The sequence below is a fragment of the Carassius carassius genome, chromosome 4 (assembly GCF_963082965.1).
Source record: "Carassius carassius chromosome 4, fCarCar2.1, whole genome shotgun sequence".
NCBI classification, from domain to species: Eukaryota; Metazoa; Chordata; class Actinopteri; order Cypriniformes; family Cyprinidae; genus Carassius; species Carassius carassius.
Window position 1 is genome coordinate 42,524,519 of NC_081758.1, and position 12,791 is coordinate 42,537,309.

General features: G+C 37.5%; 1 protein-coding gene across 1 annotated transcript; it reads left to right on the forward strand.

Annotated features, from left to right (window-relative positions):
• Nucleotides 1–6,580: 6,580 nt before the first annotated feature.
• LOC132140091 (large ribosomal subunit protein uL10) lies at nt 6,581–11,049 on the forward strand. The gene is made up of 7 exons (XM_059548904.1): nt 6,581–6,715; nt 7,601–7,776; nt 8,856–8,943; nt 9,032–9,178; nt 9,673–9,858; nt 10,581–10,721; nt 10,843–11,049. Exons 1-7 carry the CDS (start codon nt 6,662–6,664, stop codon nt 10,999–11,001), a joined length of 951 nt encoding a protein of 316 aa, XP_059404887.1. The 5' UTR covers nt 6,581–6,661; the 3' UTR covers nt 11,002–11,049.
• Nucleotides 11,050–12,791: the final 1,742 nt, after the last annotated feature.

Consider the following 12,791-nt stretch of genomic DNA (forward strand, 5'->3'; position numbering starts at 1 on the left):
AACACATGAGCATAGAGAGAGTTGTGAGTGCACAGGACGCAGTTTAAGTGAGAGGAGACATGCGAGAGCAGCGTGTATCTGAGCAAGAACATTATTTTAATGTGCTTTCGCGTTACAATAACGCTCTCTCGCTGCTGCTTCTGCACTGCTTACACATACTGTATACGCACTGCAAACGGAGTATGCGTGAACCTGTATAATGTATAACAAATCTATTTCAACACCTGAGGCACCGCTACAATTAATGAGCTCTATGAACAATGCATGGCAAAAAAGAAAAAAAAGTCCATGGACACGGGATTTATTTATTTATATATTTTTTGCCATAAATTTTGTTAGACCTTTACTATAGTGATTATTTTGACTTAAATTGAAATCGCAAAATTTATCAAAGAAATTGCGATAGATTTTTTTTTCATATCGCACAGCCCTAGTTCATTCAATAGCTAAATACAGTTAAAGGTGCTCTAAGTGATGTCACACATTTTTTAGGCCAAAACATTTTTTGTCACAGCAAACATCTCCTCACTATCCGCTAGCTGCTTGTCCCCTGAACACACTGTAAAAAAACGGGGTCTCTCTAGACACCACAGGCTCCACAAACAACAAGAAAAACAAACTTGGCTCACCCACACCACAAAACATAACAAACTGTTCCAGCCAATAACCGACAAGAAAGATTTGGGGGTGGGGTTTGGGGGGTTAGTGCACGGATGAGGAGGAGGGAGGGTCTAGCTAGCCTCCGTTTTGTTTGACAACAATTTGAACGTCAACAAGAAGTTACGACTCCCGGCATCGCTTAGAGCACCTTTAACAGTCTAGCTTCTGAGTGATAAGTTATTAACCCAACAATAGCGGGGTCAATTTTATTTTATTTATTTATTTATTTATTTTGTTTATTGCAGTGGGCCACCTAAACATATGTGTTTGGTTGTGTGGGCCGCGAGTTGAAAAAGGTTGGGAACCACTGCGTTAAACTAATACAATAATAAGCAAAAACAATAAGTAAGGAAAGCAATAAGATAATCATATGTCCAAAAACATGTTAGAAATTATTATACAAATATATATATATATATATATATATATATATATATATAAATATATATATATATATTTTTTTTCTTTGTTATTTCTTGTTTATTTTAATGTTGTTACGTTCATGGACTTTCTGTTCCCTTATTTGGTCATCTTCCTTTTCTTGTTTTGTTAATTGATTGATCCCCACCTGTCTCCAGTTCCCTCATTACCTCCTGTGTGCTTAAATACCCTGTCTGTTTAGTTCTTGTTCGTCCGTGATTAACCTGATGTAATGATGTTAACCGTCCTAACCTAACAATGTTAATGTGTTGTATATTGTCTGTTATCTCCTTCGATGTTCAGTAAACTCCTCATTTGATCAAGACCCTCCTCGAGCGCTTTATTTCTAGGCTAGCAAACACCCAACTGTAACAAATGTGTGGCAGTTCTTTTTTAAATTGAGTAAAATTAGTTTTTTTTTTCCACTGCCAATTTGTTGCTTTGCATCACAGGAATAAATGACATTTAATATATTTACATAGAAAACAGTTATTTTATATTGTAATATTTCAGAATTGAACTGTTCTTACTGTATTTTGATCAAATAAATGTATATAGGAGTTAAAGACGAAAAAGGGTTTAATCATAAAATGTATTAATTTAATTGCAATTTTGTTTTTGTTTTTCTGAGCAAAAAATATACATCATAAGCATCACACATAAGAAACCCACTAAAATGTCATTCAGTCAGGCATATTTACAAAATAATTTTTTTACAACATATTAAAAGACTAATTACTTCTACCCCAAACACTAATTAGTCGTAATTTTACATTTGTAAAAATTTGCCACTATCCTAGGTTTTTCCCATTTGTCCGTAATAATTTTTAACTCATGTAAAACACCGTATGCTTCCTTATTCTTTTATATAATTTAATATGTACACATCAGAATGAGCATGTTTGAATTTAAACATAAAATTTGACAATTTGACATTATTTCAACCAAATTTTGACATTTTATTCTCCAAAAACTAGATACCTTTAAAGTAGACACTTTACTTACATTTAATGTGCTTTCTATTGGATATAAAGTCACTGAAATTTCTTTTGATGTGGACATCTTAATGTCTTTGACCCGTGTGTGTGTGTGTGTGTGTGTGTGTGTGTGTGTGCATGTATAATATGTCTGCTTGCATAAAGAAATGTCTGAATCTTAAATGTGAAATCCATTGTTTGTATTGCATGCAAGTGCAATTGTGTTGTATGTTGTATTTTATATTATGCAACAGTTTGAAATGCTACTTTAATTCAGATGACATATGTACATAATGTTGGTGTAAATAATGTTAAAGTGAAACTGCTTGCATTTTATATGATACATGCTCCTTCAGTCTTCTGAGTTGTCTGTTGTCATTTGTGAAAGAAACACGTCTTTAACCAAGAATGCCAAACATGTTGTGACAAATCATTGCTACAGATATACTTCAAATATATATGCAAACAGATTGGAGATACAGCATGGAAATGGGTGTTATTGTGTTACTGTATGCTGGAAACCAACTGTATGTAACCATGTGGTCTGTGTCATATAAAAAAGTGTGTTTTGTTTGGTCTCAGGTATAAATCAGCAATCATAAACAGAATATGCATTATTATATAAACTTTAGAAGTTTTTTGCCATTGGATGGAAACGCTGCAAAAGCAAACTAGCTTTAAAAAGCAAACGCTGTTGATGGTAGGAATTATACTTATATATACTTTTACATATTTATATTTAGATATATAAAATAAAGTCAGGATTCATGTCAATGCATTCAATATGAAATAACGTTAGTTGCGAAGCAAACTAATTTTGTTTATTTCATACTGAATTGCAAGTCTGCACTGGAAAGCGATGATACTTTTTCCGATTTCTTTTTTTCTTTTTGTAATCAAAAATAATATTTTTAAATGTTATTGTTACATGTTCTTGTGTAAATAAATAAAGGAAAATGCGGAAGTGGGCTTTGTTCTTCATGGACCCAAGGTTAAAAACTGTCAGCCAATCAGAGTGTTTTAAATGATCGAACAGCACCAAACCGCAGCCAATCACAAGCACGCTGGAACTCTCCGCCAATCACCGAGCGCCCCTGAAACCCACGTGACGTTCGTGTTTCAGAAAACCGCGTGACAGCGGCGTTGTTTACTCACAGAAGAGACTAGCAGGAAGAGCTCGTGTTGCAGAGAGACTTGTTATAATCACATCATGGCCACCGACATCGACAGATTTGTGTCGTTCGAAGAAGCGCATTACGATGAGTATGACTATTATAACCTGGAGGAATATTCCTGCCACGCTGGAGGAAAAGGCAGAAGTAAGAAGGAGATCGAGCTGAACACTAATCGCCACTCTCCGGCCGGACACGAGAGAAAAATAGCTGAAAAACTGCTGAACAGTGAACTCAAACGCAGGAGAACCAAGAGCTGTACCTCCTGAGGAGAATGCATTGAAGTGAGGGTAATGCGCGTGCATGTTATTGTCTAGACACGTCCTCCTCCACCGTCTTTGTGCACCAACACCCATTCAGTTTTCATGTGCATTCCTGCCTTTTTATTTTATTTTGAATATTAATTTTTAATGTATTATTATGCGTTACAGATTCAGGCGGCACATACTGGAGATGGATAAGTGAAACCGGATCTTGGTCCAAATGTCTGTTCTGCCCTTTTCCCTAATGATTGTTTTTGTTTCTGTTCCACATTCTGCTGCTGTCGCTGTCACGTGACGCCTGCAGCAGTGTGTGTGTGTGTGTGTCACGTCTTAAACTTCACCGACTTAAGAAATCCGAAGACACAACTCGTTAACTTCTGTAATGGAACACAAATGCTAATAAATATATTTGCACAATCCTCTTTGTGGTGTTTGTATTCTCTATGTTTCTAATAAGCATCTGAGTATCCAGCTTTTTATCTGAACCTGGGAATAAGTTGAAAGTATATGATTTTCAAGGTTTTAAAAACAAAATAAAACGAGTAAATATGTTTCAAATGATCATCAGGTTACAACATTACCAAAAGTATTTAATATTTAAGTGTCACTGTATGTGACTTACTAAATGATATTCACTCCTTGGCTGATTATTATTATATCAGGATTATGTTTTATTATTGTAATATGGGCACAGGTTTTATGAAGTTACATTTTCAGACCTTTTTAAACCAAGTTAAGAACATTTAAGGAAAACGATTATTGGAACATAATACATAATTCTATAAAGTCTTATCGTTTTCAACAAATCTCCATTAGTTTTCAATAAAATTATTTTAGAGTAGCTTGAATACAATAGAATCTGCCCCTAAACACCAGAATATCAAATAACTTTTCATAGTGTACTTCTCACACTGCACAAATGTTCAACCTCTATGTTTCTGTCTTGGTTTTAGTCCAAATGTCTAAAAGATTAATAAATCAAGATACATTTCAGAAGCAAAATGACATAAGTCTTGTTTTTTAATAAATTAATCAAAAATAAGTCAATTTATGGTTAAATCTAGAACAAAAATCTTCTAGTGGAGTAAAAAAGAAATCTACTTAATTCAAAGGGGAAAGTTTTCATTACCCAATGAGAGAAATTTGTTCTTGTTTCGGGCATGAAAACCAGACTTGATATCTTTATTTTGCTTCTGAAGTAAATGTATCTTGTTTTAAGGATGAGTAAATATTTGCACTGAAAACTCAAAGAAATTGAGTTCTCCAAAGGGCTCCACAGTGATTTGGATAGACAAATTGTTGAATAAAGTCATTATTTATATTTTCTTCGCTTACAAAAACTATTCTTGTCACTTCATAACGTTACGGTTGAACCACTGATAGCAGATGGACTGTTCTGATGATGTCTTTCATACTTTTATGGACCTTGACAGTAAGTTACAAGCCTCCCGGTTTTCATCCAAAATATCTTAAATTGTTTTCTGAAGACAAACTAAGCTTTTGTGGGTTTGGAACGACATGGGGGTAAGTGATTCATTAGAAAACATTCATTTTAGGGTGGAATAACCCTTTAACACTGTTGTACTGCGTCCAAAATATGTTATAACTACGTCCAATTTTTTTTAATATTATCATAATACATTTCCAGAAAGGTACACGTCCAAAACAAGGCATTAGCATGACATACTGTACTCTCACTGATGAACACGTCATTGTGCAGATGTCGCAGCTGATTGGTCACTTGCGAAAATGCGAAAACATGCGATATTATTAAATAACGTTTTGTGGAGTTTGAGCGCACGGATAAACTGAACACTAAATTATAATTACAATATAATATAATAATGAATTATTCTTCGCATGTGTGCACACTGTTTTTTTATTGCATAACAAAAACAGTAACACAATGATCACAGTTTTTTCAGCTATTATTAATTACATTTATAAAAGCATCAAAAGAACATACAGAAAAAGGGAAGGAGGAAAAAATTGTATACATCCTTTTTGCATTTGGCGCTGTGGTGAATATACCGTAAATGAACTGCTGAGTGATAGACGTGGCTGTTGACCAATCAGCGCATAGACACGCCTCCTCCTCGCGATTCTGATTGGATGTTCGACCGGTACTAATACCGCGCCGCTTACTTCCGTACTCTCTTTCTTTCAAGCGTCCAGACCGTAAGGTGAGGTGTTGTCGTCTTGTGCGACTTTCCGTGTTTTACACGATATTTCTGACCGCACGAGTTCTTCAGAAGTCATGAATGTGTGAAGAATCGCTAGTGAACCTCATTAGCACCCAATCGGTGCATAAAAATAGTAGTTTGAGGAAGAAGTTAGCATTAGCCTATTAGCATAGGCCTGCGCGCCACGTGTTTTCATGTTTTATTAGCTGTTATATGACGGTGTATGTTATATTGTGTGCAATATGTGTCGAGATTATTACAGCAGGTCATCTACAGTCCAGCTGTGTCAGTGCTGGCCGGTCGTTCCCCCTGCTAAAATAAAACCGTTTCCTTCTATCCCTGTCTGTCTGAATCCTACGACTCACAGGGACGCTGGTCTCAGACACCTCTCCAAATTAAGACCATCAGATGATAATTAAAGCACTATTGTTTCATGTATATGCTCTTAAAATGTTTCAAGGTAGAACTCTTTGACTTTGGCATAAAATGTGTCTTATTAATAATTTAGCTATTTTGTGTATGTGTAATGCATGGCTGAATAACCCTGAATCAACAAACGGAACTAACAAATATTGCTACAAGTGTGAACGCATCATATAATTATTATATTATGTTCACCGTCTGGCTGACTACATCTTGTATTAATTTTTCTAAAATTCCTGTCTTACGTGCACAAACTGACAGTTACTACTACTAAGCTATTACTAAATATTGTAGAAACATAATTTTCTGTAAAGTTGCTTTTTATAACGATTTGTATTGTAAAAAGCGCTATGCAAATAAACTTTAATTGAATGGCTTACCAGTAGATCTTCTAAAAAGAAAGACTTGTCTAATAGAGCTAGTCCAAGATGACCTTTTCTATCTCGAAACTGCTCCAAGGTGACAAAATGCATGTCTAAATGTCATGTGATTTTTTTTTTTCCCAGATTTTTCAGTCTTGTCTTTAAACCGGCTTTTCACCGATCCTTGGAAGCACTGTCAAGATGCCCAGGGAAGACAGGACCACGTGGAAGTCCAACTATTTCCTGAAGATCATCGTGAGTTTTCTGTGATTTTATAAGAGTTTCAGCAGGTCATCTACAGTCCAGCTGTGTCAGTGCTGGCCGGTCGTTCCCCCTGCTCAAATAAACCTGTTTCCTTCTATCCCTGTCTGTCTGAATCCCACGACTCACAGGGACGCTGGTCTCAGACATGAGTTATGAACCCATCCGGTTGAGCTGATCTTTCTCCTTTCAGGATGCCCATCCAAAGTGTTGATTGTTTCATTTATCACTTGATTCAAGAAGTTTAGTCTTAGTTATTTAAAAGTAGCTACATTTCTAGGTTGACCGCTTTTTTAATTTTAATGTTCAATAAGTGCTTTAGTCCTTGCAGGATTAAACTTTATACTATATGTAGTAAAAAAAAAATTTAAATGCATGATTTCCCCCTTCTCTAACTTTTTTTGACCTTTTAATACATTTTAAAGTGAATCAAAAATACTTGTAACTCGCTACTCTTCTTTTAGTTGAATCAAATGTAAAAATTGGTTAATGTTTATTTAGTTTGGAGTTTATGGAGGAGGGGTTCAATAAATCCATGATATTTCAAAATTATAATTGTTAAAATATTGTTAGAAATGAAGTCTTGCCTCATGATTAGTTTTTTACTTTGAATAAATTATATTTTTTATAATCAATTTATTTTATATACTTTAAAAATTTGGAACTTTGTAATTTTAAAGGAAGTACAAAAATATATATTTTTTTTAAGCTGAATTAGATTTAAAATGGTTAAATAAGTATTTCTAAATGCCTGATTTCCCCGGTTGCTGTACTTAACTCTTTCCTGCTCTCCCTGTCTGTAGTGACGCTCGATCTCGGATGTTAGATCATGGTTTCCATCAGGTTATGTTTCTGACATGTACTTCTCCTTGTTTACAGCAACTGCTGGATGACTTCCCCAAGTGTTTCATCGTGGGCGCAGACAATGTCGGCTCCAAGCAGATGCAGACCATTCGTCTGTCCCTGCGGGGCAAGGCCGTCGTGCTCATGGGCAAAAACACCATGATGAGGAAGGCCATCCGTGGCCACCTGGAGAACAACCCGTCTCTGGAGAGGTGGGTGTCCGGCTGGGCCCAATGATGACCCACGGTAGAGCAAGTCTTTAAAGAGTGCAGTCTTTATAAAGTGATAACACCGCCCTGCTTTAATATTGATCTGCTGATTCCTAAAATATTGTCTCTTGCTTGAGTTAGTCACACTTTTTGACAAAGCTAGGCTTTTAGTAGCATTTTTGTTTTAAGTTGACAGTCTTGTATTCTCCCTCAATCAGCAGAAAAACCCCTCAAACACATGATTCCTGTCTGGATCGGAGCCACATTACAACTGTTAGTTTAGCTCATTTTCATTTTTTTTTGCATAATCTGAACAGCCACAGAATATTTGAGAGCGTTTACGCTCTTTGACATTAAAAGGAATGCTAGAATTTTTCCCTTTTGCAGATTTTACATGAGTTAAACTACTTTTGAGTGCTACTTTTGTCATTAAATTTGACAAATTATTAATGTGCATTTAAGCCAATGAATGCAACTTGAGATTTAATTTTTTTGCATTTAATTTGAAGTGAATCTGGAATGTATTCATACTACCACTATATTTATATGCACTACTTTTTTTATTTAAAATGTACAGATTTTCTAGGTAAATGCAGTTTTCTCCCTCCCTTTTATAAAACATTAGTAAATTGCTTTTTTCCACATGATTTTACAGAAATTTGAATCTTTTGAATGTTACTTTTGTCAGTAAAACTTACATTTAAAGCTAATGCAAATTCAAACCCATTCAAATTTGATGAGGGACCGTTATGTATTTCCTTATATCTGACACATTCCTGAAAACTGATTTGTGAACACATGACTTCATCAGAAGGAACTTGTAAGCATTAGTCCTTCTGTCACTCATCAGGCCGTTATAAATGCGGTTTAACCCAGAGATGCAGGATCAGTTATGGGCCGGCTGTGTCAGTGCTGGTTTGTCGTTCCCCCTGCACACATAAACCTGTTTCCTTCTATCCCTGTGTGTTTACATCCCACAGCTCACAGGGACGCTGGTCTCAGACATTCTGCATCAGACACATGTCTAAACATCAGTTTTAATAATTCCAGGTGAATGTTTGATTTTCTCCCGTGTGTTTTAGGCTGCTCCCTCACATCCGTGGGAACGTGGGCTTCGTCTTCACCAAGGAGGATCTGACTGAGGTCCGGGATCTGCTGCTGGCAAACAAAGTGAGTGTCACTGAGCGACTGAATGTCTGCGGCTCTTCAGGGGGTGAATGCATCTCTTTATGAAGCTGTTGTTGTGCTGTGCTGATAGGTGCCCGCTGCTGCCCGTGCTGGAGCCATCGCCCCGTGTGAGGTGACCGTCCCGGCTCAGAACACCGGACTCGGTCCGGAGAAGACCTCCTTCTTCCAGGCTTTGGGAATCACCACCAAGATCTCCAGAGGAACCATTGAGATCCTGGTGAGTCGCAGGAATGGGCTACTACTGTATTCTCCTGTGGCTTACACGGAGCAGCATAGAGCGCCCTCTCGTGGCTGTAGACTGTAATGTTTTTTTTTTCTTGGTTCTAAATGTGACTTAGTCCAGTTTTTTTTTTTTTTAACACGTCATTACGTATTTTTGTTCTGATGCTACTTAGGTGTGACTTGTAGTCCGAAAAATACGGTAATCAAATCTGGTTTTCATTTACAATTTTGGCCTCCCATGAATGAAGACATTCAGAAATTCAGCTGTTAACACGCGTTCAAGTTTAAGCGTTCGAGCCTCAGCTGCTGTCTGCAGGATCAGTTATGGGCCGGCTGTGTCAGTGCTGGTTTGTCGTTCCCCCTGCACAAATAAACCTGTTTCCTTCTATCCCTGTGTGTTTACATCCCACAGCTCACAGGGACGCTGGTCTCAGACACGTCTGAATTTATGTGAATAATGCTAAACCGAGTGTCCTGTTGTGTCCACAGAGCGATGTTCAGCTGATCAAACCTGGAGACAAGGTGGGCGCCAGCGAGGCCACGCTGCTCAACATGCTAAACATCTCGCCCTTCTCTTTCGGGCTGATCATCCAGCAGGTGTATGATAACGGCAGCGTCTACAGCCCCGAGGTGCTGGACATCACTGAAGACGCCCTGCACAAGAGGTTCCTGGAGGTCAGTGCGGTTCACGCTGCTCATTGACCTGAAAGATGCTCAAGATGATGCTAGATCTCAGTCATGCGTCTCGGGTGATTGTATTTGTGAAGATGCAGGATCAGTTATGGGCCGGCTGTGTCAGTGCTGGTTTGTCGTTCCCCCTGCACACATAAACCGGTTTCCTTCTATCCCTGTGTGTTTACATCCCACAGCTCACAGGGACGCTGGTCTCAGACATCTGATAAAGCTAAAGAATTTTAAAATTAAGTATATACTTCATTTTAATTAAAATTATTTTTCTTTGTTTATAAAATTATTTATAAATCTAAACTTTAATATATGTACTTGTGTATATTGTATTAAAAACTAAAAATACACGTTTATATTTAGTATATAAATTATTAATGTATACTGTAAACATGTTTTAACATTTCAGTTAGATTTTTCAAATTTCTCATTCAGAAATATACATTAAATATAATGTAAAAAGCTTAAATGTAAATTTTTAAAATCTTGTTTCTTTAACATTTTCCATTGTAGTTTCACCCATTCATTTTAAAGTGAAATGTTTTCGATCTTAAAATATCAAACCTGTTTAATGGAAATTGCGTGATCTACATTCTAATGTCTAAATCGACGTAAAATTACTTTTTATTTTAGGTGTTCATTTTAATTGTCATCCCCACTTCAGTGTTTATTCCCTGCCGTCTGTGTAACTCGTCCATCTCTTCTCTGTTCAGGGTGTGAGGAACATCGCCAGTGTGTGTCTGCAGATCGGATACCCCACGCTTGCCTCCATCCCTCACTCCATCATCAACGGATACAAGAGGGTCCTTTCTGTCGCCGTGGAAACGGACTACTCCTTCCCATTGGCTGAGAAGGTAGAGCTCAGTTCTGTCGATCAGTCTGCATCTGTTGGGATGAACAGCCCTGACGTGGACGCTTTATCTCAGATACTGTTTTTCTTCACTGGTGCTAAGAGCATGTGTCTGTCCTCTGCAGGTCAAGGCCTATCTGGCTGATCCCACTGCTTTCGCTGTCTCTGCTCCGGTTGCTTCGGCTGCGGTGGAGAAATCTGCAGCTCCTGCGGCCAAAGAGGAGGCTCCCAAAGAGGAGTCTGAGGAGTCTGATGAGGATATGGGCTTCGGCCTGTTTGATTAAACTACTGTCAGCATCAGTTTAACATCAATAAAACATCTGGAAACATCAGTTGTGACTCCGTTTTATTCCCTTAGAGCAGTGGTTTTCAACCTGTGGGCCGCGGCCCCCTAGTGGGTTGCATCCCAGGCATTTGACATCCAGAACACGACATAACTGTTTTATTTGCATTAGAAGAACAGTTTAGCAGTACTTCTGATGGGAAGCAATCACGTGTACCGTATCTTTCGGACTATAATTCGCACCGAAGGATAAATCGCATCAGTCCAAAAATACGTCATGAGGAAAAAAAACAAGTCCCGCTGGACTAGAAGTCACATTTATTTAGAACCAAGAGAAAACATTACCGTCTACAGCCGCGAGAGGGCGCTCTGTTTTCAGTGTAGGCTACAGGAGAACTGAGCAGCATAGGGCGCCCTCTCGCGGCTGGAGACGGTAATGTTTTCTCTTGGTTCATGTCAAATTAATTTTAAGTCTCACCTGATTATAAATCGCAGGACCAGCCAGACTATGAAAAAAGTGATTTATATTCTGGAAAATACTGTAGTTGTAATATCGGTTTAGTCAAACTGCAGAAACATTTTGAGCATTAGGTGCAAACATGGTGCTATTGAACTGTCACACATAACATTTTACAAAGTAATGCTGATTTTTAGAGTACAAGGTATATTTATTATAAAATGCATCAGTTTAGTCTTCATGTATAACCGTATTCACATTCATTACTCAAGTAGAAGTATAGATACTAGGGTTTAAAAAGACTTTTATAGAAGTTGAAGTATCAACTCAAGCGTTTAACGAGTTACAACGTTTGTATAGCATACTTATCACATCATCGTCAATCGCAAACGCTAACTTATTAGCAAGCGCTAGGTTGGGGGTTCGAATCCCAGGGAACACGTGTTAGAAAATTGTTATCTTGAATGCAATGTAAGTCGCTAAATGTAAATTTAAAACCTGTTGGCCTGCACCTCAACGCCCCTCGCACGTGTCATTGTTTATGAATGGATTAAATTAAACGGGACAAATTTAATCTTGACAAACTATGTCATTGTAACCCTTTTTCTCTCTCTCCACAGGCTCACTGGACTCTAGCACCTCCGTTGCTCTGCGTTGTGTTATATGTTCGTGGGTGGTGGTAGAAAGCGGAGACTCAAACACAGAGTGGTTCAGGATTGTGGCTTGACCGTTTATTCCACAGCACGGCATCTATAGCGTTGACAACATGAACTCAACTTAAGTTTTAAACCAGCAAAGTATAACATATTTCAATGCATATGCTATTCAACAGTAAGCTTGTGTTGCTTGTTTTATCATACATTATCCACCATGCATTAATCACATTTTACAGGAAAAAAAACAAACCATTTCAACTCTCTATTAATATGCATTTAGGTCTTATACAGTTTAAAACACAAAATATCTTAACTGATCTTTAGTGCGAAAACAACAACTATATTTTACATTGATTTTCCCCACTACCATTAACATGGCTTACCTATAGCGTTGACAACATGAACTGAGGAAAAGATGACGCAATACTCCTATATCAACGCTACGGTACATGACGAGGCCCAAACAACGCTAAAGGCACTTGAATCTGTTTTAATTCAATAGCGTTATGGGGACACCTTGTGGACAACCCATATATATATATACCGCCTTACATCCACCCCTTCTTTAATTGATGGCGTCCCAGCCATCTAATTAACCAAAACTCCAGGGTGGTGTAATCTATGACAACAATAATAAAAAAAACATGTTGTGAATGATTGAATAGCACCTGATGTGTG

What these genes read in the sequence shown, in the direction of transcription:
- LOC132140091 (XM_059548904.1), top strand. Translation starts at nt 6,662, where the DNA reads ATGCCCAGGGAAGACAGGACCACGTGGAAGTCCAACTATTTCCTGAAG. An exon ending in ACTATTTCCTGAAGATCATC is followed by an intron (nt 6,716 to 7,600) that starts GTGAGTTTTCTG and finishes CCTTGTTTACAG; the next exon opens with CAACTGCTGGATGACTTCCC. An exon ending in AACAACCCGTCTCTGGAGAG is followed by an intron (nt 7,777 to 8,855) that starts GTGGGTGTCCGG and finishes CGTGTGTTTTAG; the next exon opens with GCTGCTCCCTCACATCCGTG.